The sequence below is a fragment of the Sus scrofa genome, chromosome 4 (assembly GCF_054392235.1).
Source record: "Sus scrofa isolate SSC_HxYL_T2T_F1_AM1 chromosome 4, Sscrofa_HxYL_maternal_Yorkshire_Landrace_v2.0, whole genome shotgun sequence".
NCBI classification, from domain to species: Eukaryota; Metazoa; Chordata; class Mammalia; order Artiodactyla; family Suidae; genus Sus; species Sus scrofa.
Window position 1 is genome coordinate 86,045,012 of NC_139386.1, and position 17,964 is coordinate 86,062,975.

Genomic DNA, 17,964 nt, shown 5'->3' on the forward strand with positions numbered 1-17,964 from the left:
GTTCAAGAGACACTTGATTTGATTTAAAAGGTCATTTAGACTTTTCAGCTAATTGGTTTAAAAGTCTGTTATCCTTTCCTTGCTCTGTATTTGTGGGAATATAAATTTAAAAGGTAAATCTCTATTGCCCTTAATAAACTCAGATTTCTGAATATCTGCCTATTATCCCTTGTTTTGATGATGTCGGTTCAAGCATTAGTAACCAGTAACAATACATTGATATGCATAATTTGTCACGCAGTTCTAAAAAACACCAAGTATATAGTCTTTCTTTGGGAGCAGTCTAAGAAAGAAAATGACAACTATTAAATTAAAATTGTAGCCTGACTTCTCAAATTTAAAGCTTATGGAAAAAAGTGACAGATTTTGAATTTGAAGATAGCCTTGTGGTTTTTGATGTAACTCATTTACAAACAAATAATTGTAACAAAAAAATAATTCTTAGTTCGATGATGGGTTTTTCTTTTGAGTGCGGATTTCCTTGACAGCTAAAGGTTGACAGACACATCTTTGGAGAAACATTTTCCATTGACCAAATATAGAGATCATTCAGTTACCACGTGTAGTTAGAAGGGAACAGATGATGAGTACAACATTCTTGTTCTACTGCTGTTCCTGGAAATTCCAAACTCCTGGGTAAATATTGGAAAGCCAATTTTAACCTTTGTTACCTCAAGCTGAGGTCTCATTTGGCTGACCATACAGGAATAATTACAACAGGATAATAGCTCGATACATTTTATTTGCCTGTCTTAAATAAACCCCTCTCTGGAAGAAAAACAAATAAACAAACAGTATGGAGGTTCCTGAGAAAATAGAGTTACCATATGATCCAGGAATTCTACTCCTGGGTATATATCTGAACAAAACTCTAATTCAAAAATATACATGCATTCCTATTTTCATAGCAGCACTGTTCACAGTAGCCAACATATGGAAGCATCCTAAATGTTCATCAACAGATAAATGGTTAAAGAATGTTTGATATATATACACAATGGAATACTACTCAGCCATAAAAAAGAATAAAATAATGCCATTGGCAGCAGCATGGATGGAACTAGAGACTCTCATACTGAGTGAACTAAGTCAGAAAGAGAAAGACAAATACCATGTGATATATCTGGAATCTAATATACAGCACAATTATATGTGGAAAGGAAATGAACCTTTCCACAGGGGAAAAAAAAAATCATAAAGAATAGACTTGTGGTTGCCGAGGGGGAGGGGGAGGGAGTAGGATGGATTGGGAGCTTGGGCTTAATAGCTGCAGACTATTGCCTTTGGAATGGATTAGCAATGAGATACTCTTGTGTAGCACTGGGAATTATATCTAGTCACTTATGATGGAGCATGATAATGTGAGAAAAAAGAATGTATACATGTATGTATAACTGGATCACCATGCTGTACGATAGGAAAAAAATAATGTATTATGGAAATACAAAATAAAATTTAAAAAAAGAATATTTGGTATATACACACAATGGAATACTACTTAGTCATAAAAAAGAAAATAATGCTATTTGCAGTAACATGGATGGAACTAGAGATTCTAATACTGCCAGAAAGAAAAAGACAAATACCATATGATAATCACTTATAGGTTCATTTGTGTCAAGTTTTAAGATTCCACATATCTCCAAAATAGAAACAGACTCACAGATATAGAGAACAGACTTGTGGTTGCTAAGGGGGAAGGGGTGGTGGAGAAGAGATGGACTGGGAGTTGAAGGTTAGTAGATGTAAACTATTACATATAGAATGGATAAACAACAAGATCCTTCTGTATAGCACAGGGAATTATATTCAATATCCTGAGATAAACTGTAATAGCAAGGAATATAAATAATGTCTATATATGTTTAAATGAATCACTTTGTTGTACAGCAGAAATTGATATAACATTGTAAATCAACTATACTTAAATTAAAAATTAAAAAAAATATATAATTCTTATTGGTCAAATGCTAAACTTTGTTTTTAGAATGTTAAAGATGCTACTGAAAAGAAAGATAGTAAATAGGAATATGAGTAGTAAAGTAAATGTTGCCTCATATTTATTTTAATTTTTATGTCTTAACATAGATGTCCATAGTAGCAAAAAAAAATTGAGGAATTTGAACAGAAATTAATCAATTCACATACAGTTCAAATAAATATCATCTTTATTTTATTAAAATAAGCTGAAATAATTTTCTTACATAATTCCTTTATTTTTTATTTTTATTTTTGTCTTTTTAGTGCTGCACCTGGGGCATATGGAAGTTCCCAGGGAAGGGGTCTAATCAGAGCTACAGCTGCCGGCCTACCCCACAGCCACAGCAATGTGGAATCTGAGCCACATCTGCAACCTATACCAAAGCTCATGGCAACGCCGGATCTCCAACCCACTGAGTGAGGCCAGGGATTGAACCGACATCCTCATGCATATTAGTTGGATTTGTTTCTGCTGCACCACAAAGGGAACTCCCTTACATAATTCTTAACTATTGTTGTTTTTATTATTTTGTAGGAAAGAAGCAACTGATTTTCATATAGATCATCAGTCAAGGCCCTTTTTAAAGTAGGTATTAAATTTGGGGCTTGTGGTATATAATGGAGAATATTCTGCAAAGTAAAAAGTTATAATAATAAAATTCAAAAATTTGTTTCCTGAGAAGAACTTGTCAAAAAGTCCTTTGCTACAACTTACAACTGCAGAGTTTTCTAAGAATTACTTTTTCTGTGCCTTTTGTTAGAGTTATCATTAAATATATTAAACTTTAATCAGAAGCAAGTAGAATGATTTGTTTAAGTTATAAGGAGCATAGCTTTTTAGTTTTCAGTAGATTAACATAAAATGTAGTTATCACTATTTTTAAATATCTATTTTTGTTTTTAAACTCTTATGTTGCTATTCTCATGTATATAAAATCTTGTTCATAAAACCCTATGTTAACTAGTTTGATATACATTTTGTTTTTTGAAATATATCCACAAATAATGTTGCAAATGAAATTTTTGTTCTAAATATTTGAGTAGTATTTAAAGTTAAACGAATATTGTGTACCTCATATTACTGTTGACAAAGAAGTCCTTACATTTTTAATAAATACGTTAGCCAAGCTGCTACAATAGACATACCATTTGGTGTCCTGCACAGAGTAGTGTTTTATTAAAAAAAAGTGTTATATAAGAAAATCATTCATAGATTATTTTAAACAGAGCATTATAAAAATATTTTTAAACCTTGTTGGAGTAGGCATCTATAATTCTCTTGGAAGTTATTCTTTGTTATAGTCATTGTATATGTTTAGAGTATTACAGCTCCTAGTTTAATGTCTTTTATGTCAGTACATGAACTCAGTGCTTATTGATTGAAAATTCATTGGTGTTCCTTGAATTCTAATAGATCTACACACAAAAAAAATTAATTCTTACTACAAATATGTAACAAGGTATCACTTATCACCTTCTCTATTTTGAAATTTTATTTGATTCTTTTCATGAAAATGAAAAGATCTTTCTTTCAGAGCAATCCAAAAAGCATAAATCAATAATACGCATTTTAAGTCAATGAAATAGTCTTAATTCAATGAAACAGTGAAATTTTTTTTTTTTTGGCTAATAGTAATTGATTTGTCATTAGTGATTTGTAGGGACTTGGGCTATTGCAAAATGCTCAATTTCTGAAAATATACTCTTGCCCGTGTAAATTCACTGTCCAGTGGTTCTGAGATCATAATATTAATGCAGGTGTTGAAATACTCAAGTTGTAAAATAGCCTTATTGTTTATGGAGATACCTAGGTTGATACCAAAATAAAGCAAATCAATCTTTGGCCTGTTTCACAGTGAGCTGATCCAGTTTATTACAAGTGGCCCTATAATTGCTATGGAGATTTTAAGAGATGATGCTATATGCGAATGGAAAAAGCTTCTTGGACCTGCAAACTCTGGACTGGCACGTACAGATGCTCCTGGAAGCATTAGAGCTGTCTTTGGAACAGACGGCATAAGAAATGCAGCTCACGGCCCTGATTCTTTGTCTTGTGCTGCCAGAGTAAGGCGTTTTAAAAATATTTTAATTCTGGTTTTGTTTTTAAATGTTGATATCAAAGTAAAGCATTTTGTCACTGCTGAGGTAGGACAGATATACTCAGCTGATGTAGGAGTAGAGAAAACTTTGACCTTTTGTCTAGGATTAAACTGTGTTTCAGTGATACATCTCCTTTCTGAACTGGTAACCTGGTTATGGTCAGAATAAGCATTCTTCAGTAAAAATACTTGTCTCATTTTGTTCCAAAGACTTAAATTACTGAAGCTCATCAAAGTTTGAATTATTAAGTTCATATAAGAATACCAGTACATGGAAAGTAAATATTGAAAAAGAAGGCATCATTTGATATATTCTTCCTTTGACTTGACACACTGTTTTCAAGTTTAACATTCTTTTCTTTTCCTATATATATTGTTTTATGAAAAAGTTTTCTGACAATTACTCCTTATTTGAATTCCTTACAAATAAGGTATTACTGTGGGTTTATACTGATGCTGAGTTAATGATGTACAAGTTAATTCCTAGCATTGTGAGAAGCTTCTCTGCTAAGTAGTTAAATACTATATGACATCTAAGATAGACCTAACAAAAGATGTAGGAAATCTTTTTGAAGAAAATCATAAATTTTATTTTAGGCAATAAGTAAATAATTAAATAAATGAACATATATACCATGTTCATGGGTAGGAAGATTCAGTAGCATAAAGATATCAATTCCTTGTTGTTGTTGTTGTTGTTAAAAAGAAATTTTGGGAGTTCCCATTGTGGCTCAGCACGTTAAGGACCTGACATTGTCTGTGAGAATGAGGCTTCAATCCTTGGCCTCGTTCAGTGGGTTAAAGATCTGGTGTTGCTGCAAGCTGTGGTGAAGGTCACAGATGTAGCTGGGAGAAGATGTTGCAGTGGCTGTGGCATAGGCCTGCAGCTGCAGCTTAGCTTCATCTCCTAGCCTGGAAACATCTATGTGTCACAGGTGCAGCTACTAAAAAAAATTTGTAGTATTTGTTGCAGTGGGATTATAAATGTCAATATCATTGCAAACTTTCTACATTTTCATGAGCCTGTAGATGGCCTGAAACAAAACTGAGGAAATCAATTTTCTAAGGAGGGCCTTTGCCTTTTTTAAAAAAAAATCAAGAGGATATCAGTTCTTTTCATGTTAATCTATAAGTTCAGTGCAATTCTAGTCAAAATCCTAGCAAAGTTTTTCATGAAACGTAAAGAAAAATTCTCATGTGAAATAACCAAAATAGCCAAGATAATTTTTGAAGAAGATATAGTAGTGATAAGATGGGGATTTCCTTATGCAATAGTAAGACTTTTTGTAAAACTTTAGTATGAAAAGCAGTGTAACACTGGCATAGGAGTAGGATGGTCTGTCAGTGTAACAGTTCAGAGTGCTCCATTGTTACTTAAAGTTTTCTGAATGTCTTTTTTTTTCTCAGTTGTACATGTAGATACTTATAAATTGGATGTTCTAAATATAAATTCCTGAATTTCGGTCATTCCAAAATATTTATTGGAACCTACTGTGAACAAAGTCCTGGCCCACAGGGAGCTTATAGGTCTTCTGATGGGGGGATGCCAGATAATAAATAAATAGACATATAACATGTCAGATAATAAATGCCCTGAAAAAAAAAAAGGCAGGGGAAGGGCATAGACCAGAATTTAGGAAGGATTGTGTGTGGAGTAGAGTGCTAGATGCTATTAAATATAGGATATTCAGAAAGTCCTTACAATCTCTGGTTTGAGCAGTGATCAGAAGAAAGTGAGGGAGACAACCATGCAGATGTCTGAAAAAGAGTGTTCCAGGAAGGAAGGGAACAGTACATGCAAAGATTCATGCAAAGTATATGCTATATTAAAAGAACAGTAAGGAGAATGAGGTCAGTGATGCTGGGGCAGAAATGTATTTCTTGAAATTGCAGGAGTTAAGGTTGGGTATAGCCAGGGGCCAAGTCACAGAAGGCCTTGCAGGACCTCTAGGACTTTGAAATTCATTCGGAATGAGATAGGAGGCTGTGGAGGGGTCTGTGTAGAGTGACACAATCTGTTTTTAATAAGTTTAATTCTTATGGCTGTGTTAATAATAGACCAGGCAGGATGGGGGTAGATGTGTTGTGGGAAAAGTTGGAATGAGAGAGCATTTAGGAGGTTAGTGTAATCATTAAGGGGAGAGTTGGTTGTGGCATGGACCAGGGTGACAGATGTGGAAGTAGATCGTCAGATCCTGGATATATTCTAAAGGATTTCCTAATTTGACAGGAGGAGGAGAAGAAGAAAAAAAAGAAGAGGAATCAGCGATCACTGGTTTTTTTGTTTTTGTTGTTTTGTTTTTTGTTTTTGGCTTGTGCAATTGAAGGATAGGGAAAAGGGTGGGAGTGAACAGATTTCGGGAAGATGATGGAAATCATAAGTTCTGGTTTGGATGTCTTAAATGTGAAATGTCTATGGGTGGTAGATATGGGTGTGGAGTTTAGCGAGGAGGCTGGGCTGGAATTAAAATATGGTAGCCATTAGAATACAGATGGCATTTCAGGCCATGGGACTTGAAGAGCTCAATAAAGTATGTCCATAGATTGAAAATGGGCTGAGCCCTGGAGCTTTCCAGTATATAGGGGTCTGTTGGATGAGAGAAAACTCTCAAAGAAGATTGAAAAGGAGCAGTGAAGTAGGAAGAAAGCCAGGTGATGAAGGCATTCCAGGATGTAAGGATCGATTGTGTCAAAAACTCTTGGGTGAGTTAAAGTGAGGTCTGAGAATTAGCCAGGCTACTTGGCAATGTGGAGGTGTTAGGAATTTTCATGATTTTCATTCCTTTGTGGAATGAAAGCCTAATTAGTTGTAAGTTTAAGGGAGATTAAAAGAGAGGAAGTAAAGAGAGGGTAGAGACAACTCTTCTGAGGAGTTTTGTTGCAAAAGAAGCAGAGAAATGGGAACTGTAGAAGGAGCGCTCCCTTTACAGCTGCAGCCCTCAACCATGCCTTCTTGTCACATCAGCTTTACTTCATTCACTTATTGATTACCTGCCTGGTATTTGAGTTTTCACCTGTACCACATAGGTTCTCTGAGAATATGTAATCAAAGCATCTTGTACAGAACTAAAAGTGGTAGCTGCTATTGTTGGTCAAGAAGAGTAATAAGCAAAGGCAGCAATACGAAGATTTTTCTAAGGATACTTGCCTAAAGAATGGAACATTTAATTTTTATTCTAATGCATCGTAACACCAGAATCACTCAAGTATATGTTACTATTTGAACAATTCCTCATCTGAGCATTTTTTAAAAATTGCACACTGGTGCAGTACATTACATATAACTAAGATCTTTCAGTTGTTGAATTCAGTGAAAAATGAGTGTTTCCAACTACTTGTTTTAGGTGCTAAAAGACCTACAAGGCTATGCAAATTAGTTATTTTCTTCAACTTTATAATTCATGGAGGCCAAATACCTAAATAACCACAACCTTGGAGGAGGGTACTGATTATGGGCATCAGGAAAAGCCTCTGGAGGAGGTAATATTTGAAGAGACCCTTTACACATTGGTTGGGCTCTTTGTTACAGAGGGCTTTACAGGGAATCATAGAAATAACAGTAGTAAAATCTTAGAGGCAGAAAAGATCTGTCTAAATAATTGATTAGTGTGACCATCACTGTGGCTAGTTCAAAATGCTAGGTTGTCATTTTAATGAACTATGTGCAAAACAGCACCGCCTGAATCTGGTTATAAAATAAGGTGCATGTGATTTAACTTTAAGCTAGCACCATGTATAGTAAGTTAATTAGTTTTAACTAACTGTAACTCCGATTCTTAAATACTAATCTGTTTATATAAAATTTCCTAGTTTTTAATTGAACTTTACATATTTTAGTGAAAAGTTTAAAATTGAACCTATGTTTCATAAGCTGACGCTTTGGATAAAATAACTTTATATTGATTAATTTCAATATTCAACATACATTAAGACATTCTCAGTTTTAATCTGGGACAGAATTATACACATTGTTATTTTAATAGTTATGTCCTTTTGATTATAAGACCTAAAACAGAGTTCAGTTAATAAGTTGGTCTTTGTAAAAATCATTTTTAGAATAGTTGAAGGAATTTATATTGTGAAACTTTAAAAGGAATTGCATAGTTCTTCCCTTCTCACATAAATACCTTAGGAGTTTGAGAAGAGATCACATATGCCAAAGTCATTTCTCTCTGTCTTTAGGAAATGGAGTTATTTTTTCCTTCGAGTGGAGTCTGTGGGCCAGCAAACACTGCTAAATTTACCAATTGCACTACTTGTTGCATTGTTAAGCCCCATGCCATCAGTGAAGGTAGGTGCTGTGTTGAATGCAATATAGCCAATACATTTTGCTAATAGGAGCTTATTTTGTTAATGTTTGTTTTTCTTGATATATTTTCTATGTAGAAAGTAAAGCATAATTTTAATATTTCCATTTATTTTTTGAAAGCACATGAATAAAGGTGACAATGTGAGGGTAGATTCTGTTTGAAGATAAATAGTATCTTTCTCTGTCTTTGTGCACTTTTAAAAGGTGTTCTTGGATTGCTGATCATGGTCATGCTCATTCAGTTACAGGTCTTGATTCCTTGAATTTTAATCTGCCTTCTGTACTCCCAGCCATATCTGCAGTATGCCCTTTCTGAGAAAGCTGGGAAAACTTCTTTTGGCTCTCAGTATCTGAAACAAAGTTCTTTGGGGGGTGGGGGGGGTGTATGTTTACAGCGAGAGTCTGCAAGTTTTTTCCTTTATTTTTCTTCATCTATTTGTTTTAATCTGCTCCATGTGTTTTTTGTCAGCCATCCCAAATCCTTTTGGAAATGAAATGAGGTATGATTTCAAAGATCATCCTTAAAAACTAGGATATACTGAATAATAATGCATGAATTTTAAAATTTTTGTTTCTTCTGAGTATTAAAGTAATTCAGATATACAGTAGAACATTTGGAAAATTAAAACACATTTAAAAAACAATAAAAGTTACCTGTTTCCCATTATCCTGAGATAATCATTAATATTTCCATACTTCCTCCAATTTCTTTTCTATGTATTCATATGTGTGTAATTGACGCACATGAATGTACGTGTTAACATTGTTGAGCTATAGGTCTGTAGGCTGTTTTAATTAAATTTGGGGGAGCATTTTGGATGATAGATGTAGTCTAATATTTGGATATTTATGTTTCCAGTTTTTTTATATTAAAAATAAAGCTTTGAAGGATATTCTTATACATGACTATGTATTTGACAATATCTCTGTTTCCCCTGGCTAGCTTCCTAGAAGTAGAATTACTGGTTAAAAGAGTATGAACCTAAAAGATATTGTATAGTTAATACTGCTTTAATTATTTAGGTAGTACTTTAATATCTTATTGATTCCCAGGGCCATAATTATCAGGGAACTAACATGCATGAGGAGTAACACATTTATGATGCACTTACCACTATGTGCTATGTAGCAGACTGAATACTATATGAAATTATTTTCTTTAATCGTTACAGAAATTATGTCAAGTAGGTAGGTATATCGTTCTTTTATAGATAAGCAAGCTGAGGCTATAATAAAATGTTATTTCCCCCAGTTTAGGATAGGAAATCCAGGATGTAAATACTGGGCTCTTTTTACACCCATGTTCTTTCCCCTACATGTATTAATCCACAGCAATAACAATAAAAATATCACATGGTTAGTAGCATTTATATAGGAAGTAATATCAGTAATATTTAAAATGGCTGGCATTGACAGTTCATGAAAAAATTTGGGATTTTTATTTCTTATTTTTTGTCTTTTGTCTTTTGAAGGCTGCACCCTTGGCATATGGAGGTTACCAGGCTAGGGGTCTAATCGGAGCTGTTGCTGCCGGCCTATACCATAGCCACAGCAATGCCAGGTTCAAGTCACGTCTTCGACCTACACCACAGCTCACGGCAACGCTGAATCCTCAACCCACTGAGCAAGGCTGGGGATCAAACCTACAACTTCATGGTTCCTAGTTGGATTCGTTTCTGCTGTGCCATAATGGGAATTCCCCCCCCCCTTTTTTGGGGGGGTTGGGATTTTTATGTTGCACTCATTTTCTTTACCTGGGGATGGATACACACCCGCCACACACATGCAATGCACACACACATGTAATAAACACACATTTTAATGTGATGAGTCAAGCTTTTTTTTGTCTTTTTTCTCTTTTTTATTAAATTACTAAATGAATTTTATTACATTTATAGGTGTACAACAATCATCACAACCAAATTTTATAGCATCTCCATCCCAAACCCTCAGTGCATCCCCCCACCCCCCAACCTGTCTCATTTGGAAACCGTAAGTTTTTCCAAGTCTGTGAGTCAGCATCTGTTCTGCAGAGAAGTTCATTGTGTCCTTTTTTTTAGATTCCACATGTCAGTGAAAGCATTTGATGTTGGTGTCTCATTGACTAACTGACTTCACTTAGCATGATAATTTCTAGGTGCTAAAAATGCCATTATTTCTTTTCTTTTAATGGCTGAGTAATATTCCGCTGTGTATATGTACCACATCTTCTTGATCCATTCCTCTGTCGATGGACATTTAGGTTGTTTCCATGTCTTGGCTATTGCAAATAGTGCTTCAATGAACATCGGAGTACGTGTGTCTTTGCAAGTCATGGTTTTCTCTGGATAGTTGCCCAGGAGTGGGATTGCTGGATCAAATGGTAGTTTCTGTTTTTCGTTTTCTGAGGAATCTCCATACTGTTTTCCACAGTGGTTGCACCAATTTACAATCCCACCAACAGTGTAATAGGATACCTTTTCCTCCACACCCTCTCCAGCACTTCTTGTTTGTAGACTTTTTGATGATGGCCATTCTGGCTGGTTTAAGGTGGTACCTTATAGCAGTTTTGATTTGCATTTCTCTAATATTAGTGATGCTGAACATCTTTTCATGTGTTCTCGGGCATCTGTATGTCTTCTTTGAAGAATTGTGTTTAGATCTTCTGCCCATTTTTTGATGGGGTTGTTTGTTTTTTTGGTATTGAGTGGTAAGAGGTGTTTATAAATCTTGGAGATTAATCCCTTGTCAGTCACTTCATTTGCAAAGATTTGTTGAAAAAACAATTCCCATTCTGTGGGTTATCTTCTCATTTTGTTTAGGGTTTCCTTTGCTGTGCAGAAACTTTTAAGTTTAATTAAGTCCCCTTTGTTTGTTTATTTATTTTTTTGTCTTTTTGCCTTTTCTAGGGCTGCTCCGGAGGCATATGGAGATTCCCAGGCTAGGGGTCTAATTGGAGCTGTAGCCACCGGCCTACGCCAGAGCCACAGCAACACGGGATCCGAGCCACGCCTGTGACCTACACCACAGCTCATGGCAATGCCAGACCTTCAACCCACTGAGCAAGGGCAAGGATCAAACCCACAACCTCATGGTTCCTAGTCGGATTTGTTAACCACTGCGCCACGATGGCAACTCCTGTTTATTTTTGTTTTTATTGTCATTATTCTAAGAGGTGGATCTGAGAAGATGTTGCTGTTTTTTATGTTGGAGAGTGTTTGGCCTATGTTTTCCTCTAAGAGTTTGATAGTATCTGGTCTTATATCTAGGTCTTTAATCTATTTTGAGTTTATTTTTGTATATGATGTTAGGAGGTGTTCTAATTTCATTCTTTTACATGTGGCTGTCCAGTTTTCCCAGCACCACTTATTGAAGGGGCTGAGACAAGCTCTTCTTATTTAAAGGCTTCAATTTAAAACTCATTTTGGGATCTAAAGACATTCAATTTTATTTTTATCTGATTTATTTTTTTCTAAGGAAAAATAAGATACATGGTAAGAAATAAAATGAATTAAAATACTGGATATATAATTTGATTACTGCATAGATAAATATAATTGAAATCTAATACACTGATTAAGTGAAAGGTGATGTCAAAATGACCAATAGTTATATGGTTTTAAGTCATTTTTAGTCAGAGCTCTTCTTTAAATATTAAAACTGTATTTCATATATTCGTATTTGATATGTAATAGTAGAGGCATATGAGTTAAAGTAAAAATATTTTGTAAAACCTAATTGTATGGCAGAGTACTTTATTTAAACTTTGACATTTCAAGGCCTTCCCCCCTTTTTAAAAACTCAATTAACCCAATTCTCCTTAGAGTTAAAACTGTGGCTACAATACAGTTTGAAGTCCCCTGTTAAATTTATTATTAGATTCACTTGGCCCCCTTAAGTTCCTGGGGGCAACTGATCTATAACGATCTGATTTCCTGATATGTTTAATTTCACCTGTGGTCTAGTAAAGGTATGAGAGAAGAGTGTTCTTAAAAAGGAGCTGTTGAGAGAGCAGCTGATGCAGAATAGGGACGTTATCTTGTGTTGACTGTCCACTCCCGTAAAGAAGGCCAGAAGGGCTTGTTGATAAAGCAGAATGAGTTTATTGGTTACTGTAGTAAGGACAACACACCTTGTAGGATTCTTAGTGGATTTTAAAATGGAGAGGTCATGGGCAGATTTTGTAGAGTTTCACTGTGGCCTTGAGAGATTTAAAGTGTGTTGTCAATGCAGTGATAGGTTTGAAATGGGGCAAAATTTATTATATAGTAGCTTAGAATTATCAGAACAGTGACGCAAAGATTTTAATCAAGGCTTATAAGTACACAATTGTTTGAGTGAGTTATTTTCCCTGTTGAGGGAATATTGTGAAAAGGAAACTGTTTGAATAGTCTGTTGTTGAGATAAGTGAACTTTTGGGAGGTTCTTGAAGTAAACAATGAAGTTACTTACTGATTTACAGCTTTATCTTTGTGGGTAATAATTTCTTGGCACAAATGATAAAGTCATGTGTGTGTAGGCGGTCTTCGTTCTTAATCCTTTAGTTAATGTATATGGATGCAGTGTTTCACGTCTCGCTTCCAAGAGCTGAAAAAAAAAAAAAAAAAAAAAGAAAAGAAAAACTTAGTTTGTGAAATAGATGGTGGGAAGAAAATAATAAAATGTACTTAGTATTTGCAGTCTTTTTACATATGTAGATTGAAATATATTTTGTCATTTGGGAATTCGGGTTTTTAAAAGGGAAGGAAAACAAGGTGAATTTTTTTCTTTTTTCTAATTAAAAAATTATGCAGTGTGTTTGTTTTGATGTATTAGTGTTATTTATATGTAGTTGGTTTAAATCCATCAATAAAATGAATTATTTTTACTCCGAAATCAGGCTGTATACATTTGGATTCTGGCTCTGCTGCTTACTAACCATGGACTATTGAATAAATTACTTAACCTCTTTGTCCCATGTTTCCTCATCTATAAAATGAGCATAAGGTAATGATAAGGTTTAAATGCACTTAATGTCATTGTTAGATAACTAAAGGATTAATTAAATGATTAGATGTGAAGATTAATGCCCTAAGCACCATACCCAGCACTTAGTTAAGTGCTTTTATAAGTACTAGAGATTTTTACTGTTGTGATTACTGTTCTATTATTACTATACTACTAATAGCATTATCTTTTAATTTTTCATTAAAGTTGAATGACTCCTTAGAAACAAAGCAATAGTTTAAAAAAACTAACAAAATCCAACATCTATTATCCACAGAGAGAAAGAACATCTCTATCATTGTTTAAGGAACAAAATATTTTCCTTAGTTAAAGTCTGATACTCATTTAAGCCCACAAAGTATGATTACTGCTTGTACCCAGTTGTCTCAGCAGCTGTCAGCTGTTACCTACTCTCTACTCTGATTTTTCCGTTACAGTTGGTATTGGGTAGGAGGTGGTAGGCAAATCTGAGAGAGCTGCTTTTGCACTTGTAATGGCCAAAAAATTAGCCTTTGAAGCATTAAAACCCTGAAGTTTTGTTAGAAAATTCCCTTTCCTTCTAACAGATTTATACATTAAACAATTTTACCTCATTGTTTATAACATTGTCCTTTCTGATTTTAGTTTCTTCCAAGGAAAATGAGTCGTGTTGGTTTAAAAAGTTACGTCCCAGTCTTTAACCTCAGATATTCTGTTCTGTGAAACTGTGCAGGAAATTCTTATAAAAGAAAATTATACAGTATATCTATCTTATTGTGTTTTGGCTGTAAGAATGAATTCTGTTTTCATGGATGCTATTTCAAAACAATTTTAGACTTTAAAAAGATATCTGTACAAATGGTTTTGGGGTTGTCTGTTTGTGTTTAACTAATTAGGAAGCAAATTATTTATTAGAATATTGGCCAGTTTGTAAAATTAATGCCAGAATGGTCTCTGATATGCTAATTAAAACAGGACTAGGTCTTTAGCTAGATCATATTTCTCAAGTTCCTCACTTTTGAAAATTTAGCTGTTCTTACTCAGAACCTCTTTCAGAGTTTTAATTTTTAGGCTGAATGGTAGTTTTGATGCTAGGTAGGCCAAGAGCCTAGAAGACACATTCCACTCTGTGGATCCTCCCTAAATTTGGGCTGATCGAGTTGGTTAAATTCCCAGCTTTTTTGAATTATATTTCCTTCAAGTAGTTCAGCTTCTGGGATACTGTAGAAGAGGTAGACATTTTTTGATGTAGCGAGATTAGATTTACATATATGATTTCACCTATATGCGGAATCTGAAAAACAAATGACAAAACAAACAGATTCATAAATTCAGAGAATAAACTAGTGGGGAGGTGCATGGGGAGGGGGAAGTGTGTGTGTCAGGGATGTACAAAATAGGTGAAGGGGATTAAAAGGTACAGTTTTACGGGTATAAACTAAAAGTTAGGGGGATGTATTGTACACGTAAGGAATACCATCAGTAGTATTGTAACAACTTTGGTGATGGGTGAAAACTGGTCTTATCGTGGTGGCCATTTCATAATGTTGAATCACTATGTTGTAATAAACCTGAAATTAATATTATATATTAATTATAAATAGATTGGATTTAACATTGTAAATCTAACTTAGTTTCAAGAACAATTTTTGGAGTAGGCCCAGTTTTGCTTAGGATGTCACAGTTTTGGAGTTTTGTGATTGTTCTGTATACTATCTGAAAGAATAAACAGATGAGGGGAATTTACAACAGATGCACCAAATACATTAAACTACATATGAGATCCTGACTGTTTGGAGCCTGGCATGAATTTTTGAAACACAGAATTATAGGCAGTGAAAATACCTAATGAATTGGTGAGTTATAAGAACTTTAAATGAAATCAGTACTTTATTGACTTGTAAGAAATTTCAAGAGTTCTGTTAGTCCTTACTAAAGAATCCTAATCTTCAGGAAGGTGCTAAAGAAGTCGTTGTCTATTAGGCTACTGAAAACATTTCATTTAGAAAGAGGGAAATTTCGTCTGTGAGTACATTCTAACGTCTAATAACCTTTCGAGGAAAATGAGAGTCCCCAGGATTGTCAATTGTAATGGTTTGACTGAGGGCAGAGGGGACAGAAGGTCTCCTCAAATCTTGTTAATGAGACTGTTAGAAATGACAAGTATAGAACAACAAAACAGTTTTATTACTAATTGCAGTTCATATTTACAGAGCGGTAAGTAGTTTACGCGAGTTATTTAATTCTTAAAACTGAGGGGTAGGTATTTGAAACCCATGTTGTGGAGGAGGAAACCTAGGCAGTAAGATAACTTACTAGCTAGGTAACTTGCCCAAAGTCACACAGCTTTTAGGTGGTAGGGTTGTGATTTGTACAAAATTTTTCTTTGTTTTATTATGCTTTACCATTCTGTGTCTACATGGATTATCACTTAGACTCCATAAATCCTCCCTATCAAGTTTGATTATTAACCCCATTTTACAAGTGTGGAATCTGAGAATTAGAAGAGATAGGTAACATCTCAAAATCCAGAGCTATTTTGACTCCACATCTAGAATTATTTGTGTATACTGGTAATTCCATGTATATATGATTATTCCGTGTATACTGAGGTAAATTGATTTTGTGGAAAGTAATTTCTAATAGAAAGTTATATGGTAATTGGTGTGAAGAGTGATTTTATTTTATTACTTATTTTTGCCATTTCTTGGGCCGCTCCCACAGCATATGGAGGTTCCCAGGCTAGGGATCGAATCCAAGCTGTAGCCACTGGCCTATGCCAGAGCCACAGCAACGCGGGATCCAAGCCGCGTCTGCAACCTACACCACAGCTCATGGCAACGCCAGATCCTTAACCCACTGAGCAAGGCCAGGGATCGAACCCGAAACCTCATGGTTCCTAGTCAGATTCGTTAACCACTGAGCCACGACGGGAACTCCTGAAGGGTGATTTTAATACCTAACATCTTAACTGGGTGAAAAATGCTTATAGCATTTTAACTGGGTCAGAAGTGTTTATAGTTTTAGATGGGACTTAGAGAAACTGCTGTTCTGGCCTAGGTAATGGCAGTTAGGGAATAAATAACAAACATGTCCTTGAGAATTCTAAATTTAGAATACCTCCTTAAAACTTTTGAAGTTAAATTGGAATAACATTTTTTATATTTGTAAAGATGTCTACTTTGACTAAAACAGTTCTTGTTTTTATCCTGTTTTTATATTTCAAGAATCTCCTTTTCTGAGGTGTAAATTACTTCCACCCGTTTCAGGTTACTCTGTCCCTTGCTCTTATACTCTAGCACTACTGCCTACCTTTCAGTTCCCTGAAAACCCCTTGTTCCTTCTCTCTTTGGGACCTTTTTACATGCTCTTCCCTTTGTCTGGGATGTGGATCCTCTCTTCCTTCCTGTACACCCCAAAATATCATTTTTCTCAGGGAAATCCCAAGTCATATGTTCTCTTGGCACACTCTGCTTTTCCTTTATAGCACTTAGTGTGCTGTGCTATTATATATTGTATAATAATCAATATATGTAGCTATAATATATAATGATTTTTGACTGATGATCATTGCCTTTCTCTTCCACCAGATTACAGAGTCTGTCATACTTTAAAAAATATTTTGTGCTCCTCAGCATAATTTTTCTTTTAGACCGTTTATTATTTATTAGTCTTTGATGTCTGAACATTGTCAGAGAATGTGGTCTCTGTGATGGTTGGTTCTTTGAAGTTTGTTGATTACTTTGCTGATTAATGCATGGTTCATAAAAAAAAGAATTCCAATGTATACTTGAAAGGAAGGATATTTGTTGCATTTTTCTCTATATAATAAATAGCTATTGAGTCAAACTTGTTGTTAAAAATCTATACTTTTTTTGGCCTGCTTGGATTATCATCTTCTTTTTTGTTTGTCTTTTTGTCTTTTTTTTTTTTTTTTTTTTTTAGGGCTGCACCCATGGAATACAGAGGTTCCCAGGCTAGGGGTCTAATTGGAGCTGTAGCCACGGGCCTATGACAGAGCCACAGCAATGCGGGATCTGAGCTGTGTCTGTGACCTATACCACAGCTCACGGCAACGCCAAATCCATAACCCCCTGAGCGAGGCCAGGAATCGAACCTGCAACCTCATGGTTCCTAGTCGGATTCGTTTCTGCTGCACCATGACGGGAACTCTGGATTATCATCTTCTGAGAAAAACTTTAAATTCTTCCACATTAAAATTATCTATTATGAATTTGTCATTTCTCCTTTTAATTGGACTGTTTTTGCTTTGTATATCCTGAGGCTTTGTTGTGTATAATTAACTTTTTGCTACTTGTTTAGCGTCATTATTCCCAGTATTTGGTTTTTGTTTTTTTTTTTTAACCTCCGATTTTTTATTCCTCAGAGGCACCACTTTCAACTCGTTGGGTCTTTTTTTTTCTAGGACCACACCAGCGGCATATGGAGGTTCCCAGGGTATGGGTTGAATCAGAGCTGTAGCCACCAGCCTATGCCAGAGCCACAGCAACATGGGATCCAAGCCACGTCTTCGACCTATACCACATCTCACAGCAATGTGGGATCCTTAACCTGAGGGAGACCAGGGATTGATCCTGAAACCTCATTGTTCCTAGTCAGGTTCATTAACCA

At 35.1% G+C, this 17,964-nt stretch overlaps 1 protein-coding gene across 6 annotated transcripts in view; it reads left to right on the plus strand.

Annotated features, from left to right (window-relative positions):
- Positions 1–17,964, plus strand: part of NME7 (NME/NM23 family member 7) — a 278,798-nt gene that overhangs the window by 68,274 nt on the left and 192,560 nt on the right. For all 6 annotated transcript variants that reach the window (XR_014843894.1, XM_021089441.2, XM_085022464.1 and 3 more), the window contains 3 exons: positions 2,516–2,566; positions 3,837–4,044; positions 8,262–8,370. Coding sequence is in view for 5 of the 6 variants with exons in the window: in XM_021089441.2 (XP_020945100.1) it covers positions 2,516–2,566; positions 3,837–4,044; positions 8,262–8,370 (368 nt within the window). In the remaining variant the exon portion in view is untranslated. The remainder of the gene's footprint in view (positions 1–2,515; positions 2,567–3,836; positions 4,045–8,261; positions 8,371–17,964) is intronic.